A 12,562-nucleotide genomic window follows, 5' to 3' on the forward strand; every position below is an offset into this window, starting at 1 on the left:
AACTATTAGTCATGCTCGTTTGACCACAATTGTTAGCTATAGTTATAAGAAATATTGATTGTGTTCTTTTAACTGTGATTGTTCTGTTCTAATTAGAAAAGGCACTTTCTAACCTGCCTGGGAGTTGTAAGTCCCAGGACATGGGAGTTGACCTTGGAACTAAAGCCATTCTCCTTAACTACCTATCATCACGGAAAGATTAACCACTTTATTGCAGAAGCAAAGGAGTCCCAGAGGCACCCCACCAATTTGCAAACCCCCAGCTCCCATCCCCTCCACCTGGGAGCACCCCACCCTTTTGCAACCCCCAGCCCACATTTGCGTTTCCTGTAACCCATAAACCATTATACCAATTCTGATTCCTTTTGCCCACTTCCCCATGTAACCTTTGTCCTTCTACCCAATATAAGGGGGGCAGGTTAGAGCAAATTTTATGTGGACAAATCCCACTGCTCTCCCATTTTGCCAGCAATAACAGAATAAATGCTCATATATGATTCAACCTTTCTCTGCTTAATTGGCTGAAATAGCGACAGGCAGCCCAGACACATGGGTCTGGTTTCACCCTGACTCAGAAAGCCTGGACAACCTGCTCCCTCCCCAGGTCCATGCGCCCCTCCTTCCTAGACCAACAGGCTCCCCCACTGGGACTCATGATTTCTACCCCTCCCTCCTCAGCACATCTGAGCGAGAGTCAAGGGGGTCTAGCACAGTGCCTGAGGCATGGGGCAGGGACCCAGTAATGCTGGGGCAAGCAAGCAAGTTCTAGACAAGATGGCAAGGCAGAGAGAGACACACAACTCGTCCGTTCTTGATTTTAAAGAAATGGCATCACTTACCCACCAAACAATGCCTGTGGCACCTGGGCCATCATTGGGGCTACTGAGGGGCATCTAACCCTTGCCAGCCCAGTGAGGAGAGGTTGATAACCACCCAGGGAATCCAGGACCCCAACAGCACCTGTGCACCATGGCCTGCTGTCCCCCCACATGCCACATGTCCCCATGCATGTCCCTCACCCACTTACTCGATCTCTGCCCACCCCTCCCACCCCATGCCCTTTTCCTGAAGGCAGTGCCAACATCCATTCTGTTTCTTCCTCCTTCCCTAGACCCTGGACTGACTGTGGCACACACAGGTTGCTCAGACTGTCTGTCCTGAACTGAAATGCCGTGGTGGGGGTCATCACTGAGGAGGGGACAGGCTAGCTGTCCAGGTCACCCTAGGGGTGCTCAGAGTTGCCCTCTCCCCCTCCTCCATCCCAGCCTTCCAACAGCTGCCAAGATGCTCTGGGTCCCACACCGGACAGCCAGGGACGTGGGGCACAGGCAGGTTCTCCGTGCACACTCCTCTGACCAGACCACTTCAGAAATAGCCGCCACCTGGCAGAAGGAATGTGTGTCACTCACGTTCCCACCTGTTCATTCATTCCTTATTTCTTCCATCTGTCTAGTCAACAAAATTAATCTGCACACCTACAGTGCCGAGACTGCTAGCTTCCAACCTCCATTCCCCTTAAGGAACATCAGAAAGCTGATTCTATTCAGGGCAGCCCTTGGCCAGCTAAGATGGTCACATGAAGAGTTTGTGACGGAGGAGCTGCAGGTAAAGGTGTGCTGAGGAGCTCCTGGGGAGAGCCTTCTTGAAGGGCTGTCTCAGCTGGGATGTATGCACCTTTGGGACTTGAATATGTCTGGTGCTCCGGCAGCCATACTGGACCACAGAGAATAACTGAGCAGGAAGATAAAGGAGCCTGGGTCCTCAGTGACTGTGGAACCACCATGCCACGCCTGACTGTCTACAACTGTTTCATGAGGCAGGGTGGCTCCAGGTCCGGCATCCAGAGCCAGCCAGCCAGCCTGGGTCCAATCTCAGTCCATTGCCCCTAGCTGTGTGGCTTTGCACATCTTAGCTAACCACTCTGAGCATTTACATCTTAGGCATCAATGAATGCAGGCAGAGCACAGACCCTGCATGTAACTTTAGTAGAAGTTAGTGAGCTATCATTGCACTAGCATTGCTACAACTGCCACTCATACAGGATGAGCCCTGGTCCAGGTGAAGCAGGGCCAGTACATTCAGTCCCTGCTAACAGCTGAGAGGGCGGCACACACCCATTTCACAAGCTCACATGGTCAAGTCATTCCTCTGGGCTCACTCAGTCCTCCATTCCCAGCAGGTGACCAACCCCACCAGACCACCTCCTCCCCAGGTTAGGGAGTCATGTTTATTGACACTGAAGGCAGACGGATGTCTTGCATTTTCTTACAAAACATGCTGTACCTTCCTGGACAGATTCCCAAGCAACCAAGGAAAACAAACAGCAGCTGACCCACGGGATGACACCAAGGATGCGGGCCTGCTCTGCAGGGACCAGGGAGCCCCATCCGTGGCTGTCCCGCCCTGCACAGCCAGAGTGCTGCCCCAAAGACCAAGGCCTGTTCTATGTCCTCTGAGGCTTAGATTTCATCAAATTTATCCTGATTTAGAAGTGCTTTCTGTTGCTTAGCTACCTGCATCTAAAAGTAGCACGTGTACGAGCCACACTCCACATCCCAGACCCTGCTGGTCTCACCTGCCTCCCTCCAGGGTGGGGACATGTCACCCTCCCCAGGACATCCCACAGGGCGTGCACACAGCCCCGTCCCATGCGTTCCTTTTGCAGTTTTGTAGTAAATCCTTGAAAGTGCACTAAAAACCCTGTCCTCTTGACCCTCGAGGCTATGAGATATTCGCAGGCAGGCCTCTCGCCACCACAGCAGTGGGCAGGTGGCATCGAGTGAGGGCCTGAGAGGGTCGATCTGGACAGAACGGACCTGACCTCCATGTGCCCCGAGGTTTCCCAGCAGAGGCTGAAGCCCGGTCACATCATGTGCCCCGTGCTGTGGAAGCAAGTCAGGTAAAATGTGCTTCATCACAAAGGAGACAAAGCAGAGACACTGCAGAACACAAATTTCCTTGGTTCCCAGAGCTCAAAAGCCAAAGAGCCTGACTCTGCCCATGCCAGCCAAGGGGTGGCCATACCTCACCAGGTCACTGCTGAGGGGTGGGGCCCCGGGCGGGACCTGCAGGGTCTGTGACATCCTGGCCCCACCCCACACTCAGCTACCCACTTTAGTTTCCCTTTCTGTCCGGGCAGGAGTCTGCAGGGGGCTCCTGCTGGCTTCAGAGGGGCCTTCGCTCCCCAGGCCATGGAAAGGAAGCCCCTGTACATCAAGGGGGTTGAGAGCCCACGTTTCTGAAGCGGTTCCTACCCAGGTAACGAAGACTAGGCGTTAGTGATCATGACGACGACGATGGAGGGGACAAGGTGAGGGAGCAAGGTGAAGGTGATGCCACAGTGTTGACGACAATGCGGCCAAAGGCGTGAGGTCAAAGGAGATAATGTGGAGGATGGTGATGAAGCGGTTGACAAAAATGATGAACCCCGGCCAGCGTGGCTCAGCAGTTGAGCATCAACCTAGGATCCAGGAGATCGAGGTTCAATTCCCGGTCAGGACACGGTCCGGTTTGGGGCTCGATCCCCAGAGGGGGGCCGTGCAGGAGGCAGAAACATCAATGATGAGTCATTGATCGACTCTCTCTCTCTCTCTCCCCCTTCCTCTCTCTGAAATCAATAAAAACATTTTTTTTAAAATCACAAATTTGCAAACTCCAGCCTTTTGAAACTGCCCCCAGAAATCTTTAAAAAAAAGATGGTGATGATGGTGAGGATCTTGAGGCCCATGGAGATGATGGTGGTGACACTAACCCTTGGTAATGTTTGGGGCTGGCCTGGCATGTAGCACCCCCTCAATCCTGGTGACAACTGCAAAAATGCCCCATGACCTGGGCACTGCTCCAGGGACTGGGGAGACAGCTGAGGGGTGATGGGCTTCTTTTGGGGGTAAGGAAAATGTTCTAAAATTGTGGTGATGAATACACAACTCTATGAATATGCCAGAAGCATGGGATTGTGTGGGAAAATCTCACATATGCTAAAAAGGCCACCATAGAAAATGTGTATTTTTACTAACATTTTTATAATAAAATCTAGAAATGGACTTGAAATCATGTATAGAAAAATATACCACATAAAGATAAAGATTTGAGAAAACGGAGGCAGAGGGCACATAACAGAAGGTCAAACAAGGCACACACCCAGAATGATACAACATAGTTGCCACAGGTAGCTGCAAACTTGGCTGAGCTTCCTGGTGGCTAAAGCAAAAAGAGAAACAATTATACAATGTGCATTGTTGAGAAACTAATAAGCCACTATTGTGTGTAGACGCACAGCTTAATTTGAGCCTAAAGCCTCAGAGAACAGTCTTTCAAGGTCCTGAGGAAGGGGGCACAGTGTAGGATACATGGGCGGTGACACTCAGGCGAGAAAGACTGTTCAAGTGTAGATTCCTACTCAGGAGGTTTGGAGGGGGTCCAGGAATCCGTGTTCGCGCAAAGCCCCTGACGCAGTCAGATGTGGGAATGGGCAGGGGTCAGACGACCAGCGCCCACCCATCCTGCTGCGTGCGCAGTGGCAGGCGACCCCTCTGCTCCGGGCCAGCGTTCGTCTCAAAAACAGGACCATTAGGGTGCTCCAAGGAGATGCACACACGAGGCGCTCGGCAGGAAGCGGGGACGCAAGACACTGCGCCAACGCCAGCAACGGCCACTATCAACAACCGCAGTTCTCTGTCTCCCATCTTGGACAGCACCTTGAGGGACCGGATTCCAGTCCCTCAGGATGAGCTGGGGTCCAACCCAGCGCAGGCGGAGGAGGGAAATCAGCAAACATTTACCAGTGGCCGGGGCTAGGACCCAGCCCCCCCCCCACCCCGCAATGAAGCTTCCACACTTCCCAAGGGAGCGGCTTCCTTTCTGGCAATTTAAAGTCCCTGCCTCCCTCTTTTTCTGGTAAGCGCAGGAAAAAAAAAGGTTTCTGAATTTTGAAAACTCTGTGTCCTCAGAACCGAGGCGCCAGCCCTGCGCGCAGCTTTCCTCGAAGCTTCAGTAGGAGGCACCGAGGGCAATGCCTGGGCCGCGGCGCCCCTCCCCGCCTGTAAAGCCGGCGCCCGGCCTCGCGGTGCGCAGGCTGAGCCGGGTGGGTGCAGCCCTCAGCGCTCCTCCCCGAGCCTGTGCTTTCCGGGCGGCCGCGCGGTTGGCAGCCTGTGCCAGCTGCAGAACAGGATGTTCAAAGGGACAGCTCCGGGCTCAGGGACCGCCTGTGTTGACACGCTAGGTGCCCGCTCCTGGAGGACGCACCTGATCATGAAGCAGCCCCTCACGCCGCCCCTGGGCCCAGAGAGGACCACCCACCCCCCTCCCCGCCCGGGAGTTCACAGGCGGCTCCAGCATCGCTCAGGCTGTGCTCGCCTGGCTCTGTCTCCAGGCAAATTACACACCAGTCACGAACGACAACCACCACCAAGACGAGAGCACCACGACCTGGCCCGCGGCTTCTCTGCGCTGCCACCCCCAGGAGCTGCTCGGACACATCCCGTGAGCTCCCTCCATCCTCACCGAGCCCTGCGCCCCCCACCCCACCCCATGCAGGTGACAACCAGCCCACTTGCTGGCCAGGACCATAGCAGCAGCAGCTCTGTCCCCTCCGCCCAGCGCCTCCTGCCAGGAACATGCTTCTGTGTCTTTCCAGAGACTGACCTGGAACCTTCAAAGGGCCCCAGGAGGAAGGCGCCCTCACAGCCGCCACTTTACAACCAGGAGGGAGATTGGAAGACGGTGTTTGCACAGCCTCACAGCTGTGACAGGAAGGCTGGGGGTGGACCCGCCTGTGTTTCCTCAAAGCCCCTGCTCAGCCAGAAATCTTTCTGGGTATTTTCACTAGCTCCCCATGCCTCCGCACTGGGGGACAATGGCATCACGTCCCACCCCCACCCTAATACAGGCACAAAGCACTTTGCACCCCGAGGCCCGGAGTGCTTGCGGGAGGTCTGAACACGCCCCAGGAGCCAAATCAATACAGGAATCAATACAGGAAAAGGCAAAGCTGTGACTAAGGTAAATGAGGTGGGGTGGGTGGGGCTGTCCCTTCTAGAATGCCACATCCGAGGCGGGGAGCGTGGTGTTCTTGGGGCTGCACCCCCCCACCCCCCCAGCTCTGTGACCCTGGGCAAGTTTCTTAACCTCTCACTTAGTTTTCTCACAGTATGGAGGCTCCTCAAAAAATTAAAAATAGAACTCCCATATGACCTTGCAATCCCACTTTTGTGTATTTATTTGAAAAAATCCAAAACACTAATTTGAAAAGACACGTGGACCTCTATGTTCATTAAAGCATTATTTGCAATAGCCAAGATCTGGAGGCAACGAAGGTGTCCGCTGACAGACAAGTGGATAAAGAAGATGTAGTGGATATATACAACGGAATATTACTCGGCCATGAAAAATAAATTTTTACCATTTGCAACAACATGGATGGACCTAAAGGGTATTATGCTAAGTGAAATAAGCCAGCCAGAGAAAGACAAATATCATATGGTTTCACTTATATGTGGGATCTAAAAAGAACAAACAAAATAGAAACAGACTCACAGAACAGACTGACGGTTGCCAAATGGGAGGGGCTTGGGGGCTGGGTGAAAAGGGTGAAAAGGGTGAAGGTCTTGAGAAGTAAAGGTTGGTAGTTACAGAGCAGTCACATGGACATAAAACACAGCATAGGGAATACAGTCAGTCATTTTCTAATAACTATGTATGGTGCCAGGTGTGTACTAGACTTATCAGGGGATCCCTTGGTAAGGCATAGAAATGTCCAACCACTGTGCTGTACACCCGAAACTAATGTAATGGTGATATCAACTAATGGAAATTTTTTTAAAAATTAAAAAGAAAAGACAACTCGGTTTTCTGCTCTGTAAAATGGAGATGACAGTGACATCGACTTTCTTGGGTTCCTATAAGGATTAAAGTAAATGAGGGAATGTAAGCAACAGGTATGCATGGGGTCAGACCTTAAAAATTATGTCAGGCACCCTGACTGCAGGCGCCCCTACTGTGTGGAGCATGGGGGCTGTGAGTCCCCAGCTCCGTCGGTTCCCTCTGTGTGAGCTGAGCCCCATACAGAAGGGGGTGGGAATCACCGTCACAGAGCTTCACTCCTCCTAAGGACACTAACTTTACTTGGGTCCCTAGATCCAGCAGAGGGTGTCACTGGGGGTGGGGCGGGGGGGACACAGTGACTTCAACCAGAAAAGCCCCAGGAGCACCCAAAGGATCAAATTTTAAGGGTTTGGAAATAAAAACACCAACTGCCCTTCAGGATGCGAGGGGAACGGGCACGTTGCCGTGGCAACCAGAGGCTGAATTATTCAGCAAGTGATGGCAGGAGAACCTCTGAAAGGAGGTAAAACAAAGACAAAGGGCTCCAATTAAACCATTTCTGTGGGAAAGCAACCCCGGGGCAGGAGGCTGCATCTGACCTCTGCCGGGTTTCTCACTGGCTCCTGAGTCTAATTCCGGGATTGCTTTTCCATTTTTAAACGCATGACCAAGTCCACGGAGCTCCTACCACATTCTAGGCCAAGGTGTAGAAGCAGTCACAGCCTCAGGTAACGGAGGAAACAGGCTGTCCTGGTGGCGTCCTGGGCCCACCGGCCCGCACGGCAGGCAGGGCCGGCTCCTGCACGCCGAGCTCGGCCGCCCGCTTCGCCCTATACCTGAACCACAGACTATCGTGGTTAGTATTTTTTCTTTAAATTAACTCAATTAATGCTCCACTTTAAAGGACAGCATGGCTTCTTTATTGAATAAAAAACTGACCCACTAGCATGGCTGGAAGGCAGCTAGGAAAATATTAACATGAGTAAATATTTTTTTCACCTCTGGCTGGGGAAGGATTTCTCAAACACGGCAAAGATCGTGTGAACCATACACCCCAACCGAGGTCAGCAAGCTTTGCCCCTCAGGCCTGTGTTGGTAAATAAAGTTTTATTGGCGCAGTTATTCACTACATTCAGTCCATGGCTGTGGTGGTGCTACGATAGCAGGGTTGTGGTTACAGGAGCCACGGGTCCACGGAGCCACAACAGTCATGACCTGCCCCTCGCAGCCTAAAGCATCTGATTGGTGACCTATGACCTTAAACGTGAGAAACTCTGCACATCCACGGGAAGCGTGAACAAAACGAAAATACAAGCCTCACACAGAGAGGACTGTGTAGCTCACAGAACTGGGAAGGGGTCAGAAGCCATCACTTCCAAAGGAAACTCCTAAAATCAGTCCAATAAAGAAAAGTGCATGAAACGGAGAAACCAAAAAGCTGAGAAGCATTGAAAACAATGCTGGATCGCACAAGAAACGAGAAATGACCAACCGAGCCTCAGGTGATCGCACGTGATTGAGAGACTGGGCGCAACGTGCTGACAGGTGAGCGCCCGCGGCGGGGCTGGGTGGCGGCAGCTGGGGCGACGGGGCCGAGATGGAACCAGGCCGGCCGCTTCCAAGAGCAGTGCAGCAGCCCCGGTGAGCACGGTGGCGGGCTCTGTGTACCGTTCCCGCCAGGGGACGTCAGGCGTAGGGGCCAAGGATGCTGCTGAGCACGTGACTGCCCAGGACGACCCACGACAGAGGTCCGGCGTGGGTAGGGGCGAGGCTGAGCGGCCCGCAGTGGGTGTCGCATCCTTAGCCCAGGGAGGCGAGCGGGGACGTGGAGATGCCTGGGCCAGCCTCTGCTGTCCCCGCGCGGCCACTTACTTGGAGAGCTTCATTTCTATCTGCTGCCGGATTTCCTGCCTCTCTTCGTCTGTCCTCCTGGGGAAAATGTTCCGGTCCTCGAGCTCCTGCTTGCTGGGCCGGTTCCTCAGCCTCACGGCCAGCAGTTCCCTCTTGCATTTCCTCGGCAGCGTTCCTGGGGGGGCGTGGAGGGGAGGGGACAGGTGTTAGTGAGGTGCAGGCTTGTCACTGCAGCCACCCACCTGCCAGAGGAAGGGGCCACTGTCAGCTGGGGGAACAGTGGGCGATACAGGAGCATGGAGACTGTGCCATCTCCTGTGACCCATGGTGGGGGTGAAGCACACAGCCCAGGCCTCCAGACAGCGCTGGGTGACAACAGTTGCCCCAAGGTGATTATTAATAGTACCCACTTTTTCGTTCAAAAGTGTCCATGTTTGGATCACAACTTACTTTATTTGTGGCAACCCTCCCCATTGCCCGTTACCCTCTGGCCAGGTGACTTTCAGTTCCTAGAACATCCCCCCCGGGTCTGTGTCCATGTCTGTCGCCTCCCTGGATGTGCTCTGCCCACACGGCCCAGGGCTGGCCTCTTGCTGAGCCATCACCACCTCCTCAGACAGGGCCTCGGGGCCTCCCGTCACCGTCATGTCCCGACTAATTCCTCCCTCACCTGCCTCTTTCCTGCTTGTTATAACTTATACCGTGTCCCCCGTGAGACTCGAACTTCACCCGCAGTCTGCTCTCTGGGGTCCAGGACAGAGCTGGCAGAGTGGGTTACCGGGGCTGGCTCGGGGCCCAGGAGGCTGGCCTGTGCCCTGCACATGCCCAGACGGGTAGAGTCCGGGCCAAGGAAGGTCGTGGGGAACAGGACGTCTGGACTCACTTAAGAGAAGAACTGGGGTGTGGCTGCCCTCACAGGCAGAGGAGGGTCACTCATTAGTGCCCTGGGAAGTGGGGTGTGCAGCCCATTGAGCTTTCTGAATGGCAGAGTCCCACCCGCCCCTCGCAGATGGTGACTACGGGCCGGTAACGGCAAAGCGTCACAGGCTGCAGGCTTGCGGGGGGTGTGTCTGCAGCCTGACTAGGGGCACAGATTTAAATCCTGGGGCTCAAACCACCCCCCCACATGGTCACTCCCACAGAATTAGGCAAACTTTTTTTTTAACTTTTTTTTTTTTTTAATCATCTGAGGATCTATATTTTTTTTTATTGATTTTGAGAGAGAAGGGGGAAGGGGAGGAGGGGGAAGAGAGAGAAACACTGATGTGAGAAACATCCATCAGTTGCCTCCTGTATGGGCCCCGACCAGGGATCAAACTCACAGCTCAGGTATGTGCCCTGACAGGGAATAGAACCCAAAACCTTCTGGGGCAGGGATGACGCTCCAGCCCTGAGCCACCCGGACAGGACGGAGGCAAACTAAGAGAAATGGCTCCCAAAAGAAAGCCAGCGCCTTGCGTGGGAGACGAAAACAGAAGTGAGAACCAAATCCAATAACATGATAGTTTAACAGAAGGCTGGCCTCAGCTGAGGCTGAGTTTCTGATAGAAACTATTTATGTGTTATATAGAGAGAAATAATGGCCTGAGAAAACATTCCAGCAAGGGCTCCAGCCTGAATGTTTTAACAGCTTTTAAAGGACTGCAATCCTGTCCTTGTGGGGTCCTAAAGCCCCGGAAGAGGCCACAGCATTTTTCAGTTCATCTTGACTGCGGGCTCTGGTGGCGCCCGTGAGGCAAAGGCACCTCAAAGGCCTCGGGGCCATGCCTTCGAAGATGTCGGGGGTCTAATCCGTGGCAGGAAGAGACTGCCGTTCCCAGAGAACTACATGTGTAACCATAAAACTACACTGACTGGCAAATCCTTTCAGCTTTTGATGAAGTTCCTAAATCCTACTGCAAATATCTCCAGCTTGTCATTACAAACTTTAGTCGCATTTGCCCTTAAATGAAGACCCTTTCACCACCAGAGAGATCTCTGGATATAATTCAGAATTCACTCCACGTAAAATCTGTGCGCAGGGCAAGTCCTCCGATCACCATCCAGCTTCCACGAGCACAACCGGGCACACAGTAGGGCCGCAATAAAAACTCTTCAGGTTTTCCCAAGGCATCAGGAGGTTACTGGGTTTTGTTACTTAAAAGTCAGGAAAGGATATTTCCAGACAAGTAGCTTAAAATGAACTTTTCATGAATTGGAGTGAGTGGTGCATCTGCCCAACTGCTGCGATTCACCTGGCCAAGCACGAGGCCCAGAGCTCACTGAGCAGGTGGGAGGCCGAGAACCAGGCCTGAGCACCCTTTTTTCCAGACTGGGGAGCAAGCAATCCTCCTCCCAAAGGCGCCCAAACACACGGTTTTCTGAGCTTTGACCCAGAAATCGCACTTCCAGGAGTCTGCAGCCCAAAACAAATGGTATGAGCACATAAAAAATGCCTACAGAGTGGCCACCCAGCCTCATTCATGAAAGTAAGAAATCAAGCCACCTAGATTTCCAGCAAGAGAGACTTGTGAAACGACGGGGCATCTGTACCACCTGAATACTGTGAGCCTATGAAAACAGTGTGGCAGGTATCCTCAAGGGACAAAGGGACAGTCACGCTGTTGCCGAGAAGAGCAAGACGAAGAAAGGTATGTTTTTACACAAACAGAAGCACAGATGTGTGTGCATCTGATTTTGTCAGGATATAAAACCTTACTGTAGATCAGCAGAGTAATGCCAGGAACGAACCACTTAAATTACTCATTTTAGTTTCCAGTGTTTTTTTTACACCGATTTATAGTTTTCTTAAGTTAAATATTTAAAAATAAAGGACTTAAATAAAAAGACACAAATAGAGTAAAAGGACATAAGGGAAAAAGATAGTCCATTCTAAGACTAGTCAAAGAGAAGCTGACCTGATCTATTAATAACAGACGACGTAGGTTTCAGAGCAAAGAGGCCCACGAGGAACAAGGAGGGGTCTCTCATAATGATAAGGGGACAACTTCAGGAGAGGGGAACAATCCTAAGTGTTTATGACCCTATTAAGAGGTTCAAGTACATAAAGCAGAGGCTGATAGGACAGAGAGGAAACAGTTAAGTCTAGTTACAGTGGGAGATGCCAAACCTCTAAGCAGTGGGCAGAACAAGCAGACAGACTCTGTCAGGATAAAGATGAGTGGACACCAAGCTCAAGAACTTGACTTGATTAACATTTTGAAAAACATGCTACCTCAAACCAAAAGACACACGTTCTTTTCAAGGGCACATGATACATTTACAAAGATAAACTACATTCTGGACCATACAACAAGTCTTAATAAATTTAAAAGTACTCAGGTCATACTAAGTATGTTCTCTGCTCAGAGTGGGATTAAATTGGAAATCAATAATAAAATGATCTCTAGAAAAATACCCAACTCCTTAAAACTTTTGACTAACCCATAGTTCCAACAAGAAATTGAAAGGGAAATTAGCATTTTGAAGTAAATAAAAAGGCAACCTATCATCACGGTGTTGGGAAACATTTACAGCACCAAATGTCTCTTTAGAAAAGAAGAAAGGTCTCGAATCAGTACCCTCAGGGTCCATCTTATCAAACTAGAAAAAGAGCCAATTAAAACCAAGGATGTAGCCTGGCCGGTGTGGCTAAGTGGTTGAGTGTCGGCCTAGAATCCAGGAGGTCAGGTTTGATTCCTGGTCCGGGCACATGCCCGGGTTTCAGGCTCGATCCCCAGTAGGGGGCGTGCAGGAGGCAGCTGATCGATGACTCTCATCATTAATGTTTCCATTTCTCTCCCCTTCTCCCTTCCTCTCTCTGAAATCAATAAAAACATTTAAAAAACAACAAAAACCAAGGAAGTAGAAAAAATAAGAATCATATCAGAAACCAATAAAATAAAAAATT

At 51.7% G+C, this 12,562-nt stretch overlaps 1 protein-coding gene across 1 annotated transcript in view; it reads right to left on the minus strand.

The window, feature by feature from the left end:
• Positions 1-12,562, minus strand: part of PHACTR3 (phosphatase and actin regulator 3) — a 114,541-nt gene that overhangs the window by 13,560 nt on the left and 88,419 nt on the right. Inside the window, exon 8 of the mRNA XM_081149409.1 lies at positions 8,695-8,848. Within this exon, the coding sequence (XP_081005535.1) occupies positions 8,695-8,848 (154 nt within the window). The remainder of the gene's footprint in view (positions 1-8,694; positions 8,849-12,562) is intronic.

Source organism: Miniopterus schreibersii, assembly GCF_964146895.1.
Source record: "Miniopterus schreibersii genome assembly, chromosome: 10".
NCBI classification, from domain to species: domain Eukaryota; kingdom Metazoa; phylum Chordata; class Mammalia; order Chiroptera; family Miniopteridae; genus Miniopterus; species Miniopterus schreibersii.